The sequence below is a fragment of the Hippocampus comes genome, unplaced genomic scaffold (genome assembly GCF_001891065.2).
Source record: "Hippocampus comes isolate QL1 unplaced genomic scaffold, H_comes_QL1_v1.1 scaffold124, whole genome shotgun sequence".
Taxonomy (NCBI): Eukaryota; Metazoa; Chordata; class Actinopteri; order Syngnathiformes; family Syngnathidae; genus Hippocampus; species Hippocampus comes.
In genome coordinates, this window is record NW_017805075.1 from 1,051,777 (window position 1) to 1,059,581 (window position 7,805).

The window sequence follows — 7,805 nt, forward strand, 5'->3', positions numbered from 1 at the left end:
ATATTATTTTTTTTATAGAGAAAGAGAGAGAGAGAGAGAGAGAGAGAGAGAGAGAGAGAGGCAAAAACTGTCTAACGGTACACCACAGGATAATCTTAGAGGATAATTTTCTGAAGAAGTCAAGCTTTTGTTGTTGTTGGTTGGGAAGGGGCAAAACTGGGACAAAAACAGCTCCATTGTCTTTATGTGTGTACCAGGCCTAAGTGTTGCTTTACTATGAGCGCCCTTGCGCTTTTACCAGTACTTGTGATGGAGCGATGATGAAAAGGTGGATATTAATACCTCAAAACCACTTTTTTTCATGCGACGACAAGATTTGAGGTAGGTGCGAATGCGCTTGCGGGAACGCTCCTGGAACTCGGGGAACTGGCGACTGCACGATTCCATGATGGCCTGTATCTTCTCCTTGGGCTGTTTGGAGATGGGCACCATGCGGTCCAGATTCTCATCCACGAACAGACGCACAAACATCTGAGAGAGGGGGAAGGGAGGGACGGGATGTAGAGCAGAAAAAATGGAGTCAGAAGTAGTGGGGGGATGGCGGCGAGAGTGGTGCGGAGTTGAAAACAAAAGCGAGGAAAGGCAGTGAGGGGAGGGGCAAGCGTACGGCGGGGAGTGGAAGAGGCAAGGATCAAGAGGGAGGGGGAGGTTGTGGAAACACACACACACACACACACACACACACACACACACACACACACACACACACACACACACACAGACAAATTAAACTGCTGTATCACGAGAAAGACAATATGCGTGCATCACACTTTTTTTTTTTAACAGTCAGATTACGATGGAGATGGTCACAACTCCTCAGTAAGATGCACCAATATGAATTGTTTTACACAGGAGGATAAAGACAAAATGCCTGTGAGTATTGTTATGTTGTCTGTTTACATGTGATGCTGCACCATTTGTCTTTAAATAATTGCCTTAAGGGTTATATCACCATAATATCGATTTTTGTTCGCACGTCGAAGCCATTTTTCATTGCTTGTTAGGATTACGCTAAGCGGACTTCCCTAAGGCAAATCTTAGTGTTTTTCTCGGGATATTCTTGTTGTTTTACACTGGTCCCTTGAGATGTGAGTATAATTAATTCTGCAACAACACTCATAACTCAAATCACCTTTTTTCATTAAAATGAATGGAAAACCCATGAATCCACTGCAGCCTTCACAAAAAAAATTGTTATGTAATTGATTATCATATCAATCAATGATGATCCTTGAATCGTTCAGAGACCTGTTTAACTTGAAATTGTCCATGTCCTCAGCATTAAAGCCTCTCTGCAGTAAATATTCTTTGATTCCTCCAGTCCTCTATGGAAGCAAACTGATTGTCTTTGTGTTTAATCAAATAACACATTTGCAAACATCTGCTTTTACTGTAGAACCGAACAATGAACCTATTTGCTGATTTTCTGGCGCGTTATGCACCAAACAGGTAACGGAATCAGCATCAATTTATGGTTGTGCATTTTCTGCACCGTCAATTTCAAATAGTGTCCTGTTTGTCAATCAAGCGATGGACATGAGAAAAAGTTTGTTTTTTTTCAAATCAAATTCATTGATTAATCGGAAAAAATAATCAGCAATTAACATAATCCTTAGGTACAACCCGAGATACAAGTCTTTTGAGATCCGAGCACAGCCGCCAAATTAATCTTGTATGTTAAGAAAACCACTGTATATTTGTCAACTATTTGCTGAAGCGCTTGTACTGGAATTCAAAATTTGGTGAGATCAGGCAGGTTACTTACGTTGAAGGCTTTAAGTCTCTCGGGGTCCATCCCCTCGGCGTCATTGATCTTATCGCTGTCGTCGTGGTCATCGTGATCGTCGTCGTCTTCGTCCATGATCTGTGCGCGGCCAGAGCTCAAATCCTCAGCGCACGCACTCAGTTCGGTCTTCACGGAGTCGTAGCTTCCTGAGCTGTACGGAGGTGACTGCTGACACACACGTGAGCACGTCAAGTGGCATGATCGCAAACATACTGTCCATTTTCCATGCATAAACACTGTAGTAAGATCGCGCTTGATTTTTACTTGGTCCATACGCAGCCTCATAATAATTGTCTATATCACACTATGAACTACAGATGTTTTCAAAATGTATTAAGCCTGTCTGACATTCATGAAGTGTTGTACTTTCCCTTGGAAGTGATGCTGACGGACGCTTATCCTTCAACTTCCCCATTCTCTTAGGCTCTATGTTTCTGTTTCTGCAGACAAGGCTGTCTCCATGGCAATGACACGATATGTTTTGGCGTGCTGGCTGGGTCAAACAGACTTGACGTTGACACAATTCACGACTCCACACAATGTATACACATCCCCAGCTTTTCACCACCTTTGTTTGCTTTCCCACTCTCCCCTCCTCCCCGTGATGACCCAGGTGCACTGCGGATGTGCTAGCCTTGAAACAGCTGAGCTGCTAAACAGTGTGCCTGGGTGTCACCTTCCATTACCCTTTTATCCCCATGCCCACTTCTAAACCACGACTCTGTATTGCTAGTCCACAATGCGGCATTTGACACAGCTGATCATAATATACTGCTTGAGAAATGAGAACAGTGGGTGAGATTTACTGACGCTGTGTTAAATTGGTTCAAATCTTACCTGCAGGAGAGAGACTACTTTGTCTCATTTGTTAGTCAAGAGTCTGAGCGAACAAAGATCACATGTGGGGTTCCACAAGGGTCCATTCTTAGACCACTTCTATTTAATATCTACATGCTCCTTCTTGCTCAGATTATGGAGCATTACAACATTTCTTATCATATCGCTTCTTCCTTACATAAGTTTGCTGCTGTGAATTGGGAATTTCTCCATTGCAAGACTAATAAAGGTTTTCTTATCTTTCTTATCTTATTTTATACTTACTTATGCAGATGACACGCAACTTAAATTTTAGCATCATCACATGACTAAAGTCCCAAAGTGTATTCATCAAATCAATGAGTGGATGGACCAGAATTTTCTCTTGCTCAATCCAGAAAAGACAGAAGTGACTGTTTTTGGTCCCAAAAATGAAAGGGCCAAGATCAGCGCTCACCTTAACACTATGTCATTGAAATTCTTGGTGTATTTATTGACTATTTTAACAACCATTTAAAAGCTATTCCTAATCTGCCTATTTCCACCTAAAAATCATCGTTTGCATTAAGGATTTTCTGTCTCAACAAGCCACAGAAATTGCTCATCCTTTTATTTTCAGGAGGCTAGATTACTGTAAATTTACAGGTCTTTTTAACTCATTTAATGGCAAAACGTAAAAATACGTTTTGGGTGTTTTTATTTTTTTTAAAAATTAATAAAGGGTTTTGCACACCTCTTAAGTAAGTATCAAGGCTTTGGGAATGTTTACCTTAGCATATTCTGTTTTGATGGGGTACTTCCTGTTCGGGTCTGCCAGGATCGAGTTTGGCGGCGAACAGCCGGCGGGCAGCAATCGGTCACTCAGGTTGACCGGCTGTTGGTCATCCGAAGAGGATGAGGACAAGGCGGTGCTGAAGTCCAGAGGAGCGCTCAAGCCGTTCTCGGGCACCTCCCCATATGAGGCACCACCCTCCGGGGGGTTCCCGCCCGCGGGCTGCACCTCGGACAGTGTCACCCCATTGCCACTACTGCTCTCCGAGGAGTCATCGTCTGCTGGGAGGGGAAGAAGGGGAACATTCGCATTCAGACAAATTTGGTGTGGGTAATTCATTTGCACTTTCCAAGATCAGGGGATATCATAAAAAAAAAAAAAAAAAAAAAAAGAAAGAAAAAAATCACACATTCATATCATAAATTTGACTTGACTAGTCTTGCCTTGATATGACAAGTTCACAGAAGATGGGATAACTACAGTGGATATAAAAAGTCTGCACACCTCTGTTCAAATGCAAGGTTTTTATTTAAAAAAAAAAAACTGAGTCCAAGATAAATCATTTAAACACTTTTCAGACCATGTGACTGACAGGAAAATCTCTCAAACACATGAGGCAAACTGTGTTTTGGTCTGATGAGACAAAGGATGAACTTTGTCAGGAAAAGACTACTACTACATGAGAACTATATTTGGGGTTAAACAGAACCACTTTAAATGATGGCAGGTATGTGCTGATTCTCATTTAACATGAGTTTGAATGTGGTGAGTGAATTCTGCACACAGTCGTGTCACCAGCTACTAGGGTGTGCACACTTCTGCAACCACATTAGTTCATATTTTTTGTGGGGAGGGGGATCAATTGAGTGGTACAGGTTTTGTGAAACTTTTTTTTTTTTTTTTTTACATCACAAAGACCTGGTATTTGAACAAGGGGGTGTAGACTTTTTATATTCACAGTAGGTTATGGGACAGGTTAAAAAAAAGATAAAAGCAATGCAACCGTATTAAAAACTGAAACAAAGCCATTATTTTCTACTCAGTTTGTCATGCTTTTTTTTTGTAACATCATTTAGCCATTTCCCCCCCAAAATTGGTTAACTAAAATCTATTTATCTCCTGTAATTAAATAACGTGGCAATTGAGATGTTGTGAATAGTCAAATATGACTTATGTTTTTTTATATATGTGGTTCAAATATGCAAGGATGTGGTTCTCCAGTGCTTCGCGCTTCCTGCCCTCTCGTGTCATGTGTTTGGTTGAGTTGAATGACTTGTCCCAATTTCCGATGTGTGCGTGGTATGAGGGTTCAGAACAGCCTCCTTTGTCCTACTTTCCTAAGTCTCGAACCCAGAGAGAAAGGGAGGGGTGCTTGACATTGGGGCTGGGCTGGCGGCCCACCCACTGCAGGAGTGGATTTACCGATTTGGATTAGACCACTAAGAACAAGCCAAGCTGTTTGCCACATCCAACATCAAGCATGTTCATGTATGATGAGTCCCTTCTGCCAGTGAGTACAGTAGTGCCTCGAATGACCTGACGTACGAATTTTTCCAGATGTGAGCTGTCGTTTGGCCTATTTTTTTTTTTGTTGCTTTGATTTATGAGCAACAATAAGATATACATTTCCGAGATGGTATTTTAATAATCAATTAATCTGTTGATTGTTTTTTTTTGATGAATTGGAAGCAAATATGCTTTAATTTCAATTTCTTTATTCAAAAACAGGACTTTTTTTTTCAAATTGACAGTGCACAAATTGATTGTGATTCACTTCCTGTGTTTGGTCCTTAATATCTGTCAGAAATGTGGCAAATATGTTGATCCATGTTTTCCAAAGTCTTGCAAATGTTTTAGGAACACAAAGACAATCAATTTGCTTTCATGGTGGACAGGAGAAATTTGAGAATATTTCATGTTGAGATGATGAAATTCTGAGGATTTGTACAATTTTGCCCAAATCTGTCAAACAAGCAAAACTTTTCGTTGATGTTTTGAGCAAAGTTAGAACAGAGTAATGGCATTTCCAATCATTTTACTTTGTAGGGTGAAAATATGATCAGAGAGACACAAATTTTCTGGCTTATGAATGTGATCATGGAATAAATTCAACTTGAATTTCAACTTGCACGGTTGAAAGAAGGGCAAGCGGGAAGTTAGCATGCCAGCAGCCTCACCGTCATCTTCTTTGACGGCAGCTGCGAGGTTGCTGAGCCTCGCTCCATTCGGACGACCAGGCTCAGGCGCTGGCGGCTGCTCAGCTGCCGCCCATGCGGGCTCAGTGCCGTTCATGTCCTCGCTGCTCACCGATGAGTCATCCTGCCGGGAGAGAGAAATAGAATAAATTTTGCTCATGCCTATCTCCCATCCCGAGTTGTTTTTTTTAGAAAATATCAAGTTTAATATCATTTAAGTTCCCTATTAAGAGCCAACCTTCAATTTTGTGCAATCCCAGTTTATTCCCGATAATTCCTGTGTACTTCTTGGTGACTAATACAGTATATCTGAAATAATGGTGAAGAAGTAGGATCTAAATAAGTTCTTAACTTTTGCATACTACTTTTTAGAATGGCAGTCAATGCGGTTTAAGGATGGTATATTTATGTCCTGCAGATGTTACAATTCAGAGTCGTTGATGGTGTAGTGGTACACTTGGCTCACTTGTGTGCAGGGGGATCAGTTCCCACTCAGGCACAGTGTGAATGGTTGTGCATCTCTATATGTGCCCTGTGACAGACTGGCGACCAGTTCAGGGTGTAGTCCGCCTGTGCCCAAAGTCATCTGGAATAGTCTCCAGCATCTTCACGCGACCTGGTGTTGAAAATGGATGGATGGATTTTGCAATTCTTTATTTTGTACTACAGGTGCAAAATAGAGTGGCCCGGTGGGTGGTCCAGTGGTTAGCGCCTCGACCTCACAGTGCAGAGGTATTGGGTTCAATTTCAGCTCTGTTCTCCCTGTGTGGAGTTTGCATGTTCTCCCCATGGCCTGTGTGGGTGTTCTCCTGGTACTCCGGTTTCCTCCCACATTCCAAAAACATGCATGGCAGGTTCATGGATCACTCCAAATTGTCCCTGGGTCTGAGTGTGAGCGCGGATGGTTGTTCGTCTGTGTGTGCCCTGCGACTGGCTGGCAACCGGTTCAGGTATTCCCCCGCCTACTGCTCGAAGATGGCTGGGATGGGTTCCAGGACTCCCCGCGACCCTTGTGAGGATCAGCGGATTGGAAAATGCATGGATGGATGGATGGATGTACAAAATAGAGTTTGGTCATTTAAAAAGTCAATTAATTCATTAAATTCCTATTAATATCCCATGGAAACGTTCCAATTTTGTTATCTGAAAGAGTAACGAATTACGAAGCCTCCCTTTGAATGAATACCTTTTATGGCTGCATCTATTGATTGTTTTAATAATCAATTAATCTGTCAATCGATAAACCAACAAATCCAATTTTAAAGAAATTTGCATCCTTGGATTCAAAATTATTTCAAAATGGCAGTGCAGAAAGTGCACAAGCATACCTTGATGATGATTCAGGGACTGGTTTAGTTTGTCAGAAAACAGAAGAAAAAAGTAAACGTTTGGCAGGCGTTTGGAAGTGCCTTCTTTTGAGAAACACAAAGATAAACAGTCTGCTTTCATGGAGGACACAGAAATTGGAGAATACTGTACGTACAGTTGACAGTAGGGCATCCATAATGGAGAATTAACATTACAGTTCTCTCGGAATCATTCAGATTAGTAAACATTGGTGCTAAATTTCAATGCAGAACCGTTGTGAAAAAGGGTCCAACCGAAAAGGGTGTGCGCGACGCGCAGCTCCAGTCACGACAACGATAAAGTGTTTTGAGTGCGTAGGTGTGCGGCAGATTGTTAGCCGGGAGGCGGCAGGGGCCCGGACACGAATGAAGAATGACCGACCAATGAGGAAAATTTTAAGTGCATTGGTTTGATTTGATTATAGTGGTTAAAAACAGCCCTTTGTGAAATTCATGGCAAAGTTCAAAAACAGTGAAAAGTTAATATCATTAAAAAAAGCACATAAATTCAAATTATTTCACCCCTTCAAAAAAAAAAAATAATAAATAAATATATATATATAAAACTATGAAATAGTTTCGGATTTCGAACAAATCGCTTTTCAAACATTTACAGTTTACAGCAGCAAGATAATGGGGGAGAAAGAAGAAAGAAGAAAAGAAAACAAACACCGTTCAATTAAGTGCAATATAAATACAGATATTAATCGGGAGAGGCAATCCCTCCCGTTGCTACTCCCACAAGGATCGCGTTGTTAAACGCCCGGTCGTTGACAAACAAGACCCATATTCTGAGGGAGTATTTCCTTTCCAATGACTTGGATTTCCTGTGTCTGACGGAGACTTGGGCAGGTACTGGTGAGTACAACGCTTTACTTGAATTGTTGCCA

The 7,805-nt window shown here is 41.5% G+C and overlaps 1 protein-coding gene across 3 annotated transcripts in view; it reads right to left on the minus strand.

Annotated features, from left to right (window-relative positions):
• The window catches only part of nol4la (nucleolar protein 4-like a), a 53,274-nt gene that overhangs the window by 10,351 nt on the left and 35,118 nt on the right, over positions 1–7,805 (minus strand). Inside the window, exons 5-8 of one of the 3 annotated variants that reach the window (XM_019865220.1) lie at positions 5,552–5,693; positions 3,372–3,652; positions 1,766–1,954; positions 283–471 (exon numbers count right to left, since the gene is read on the minus strand). In XM_019865220.1, the coding sequence (XP_019720779.1) occupies positions 283–471; positions 1,766–1,954; positions 3,372–3,652; positions 5,552–5,693 (801 nt within the window). Of the gene's footprint in view, positions 1–282; positions 472–1,765; positions 1,955–3,371; positions 3,656–5,551; positions 5,694–7,805 lie in introns of all 3 variants that reach the window. The other 2 variants (XM_019865217.1, XM_019865218.1) reach the window with 2 other exon arrangements.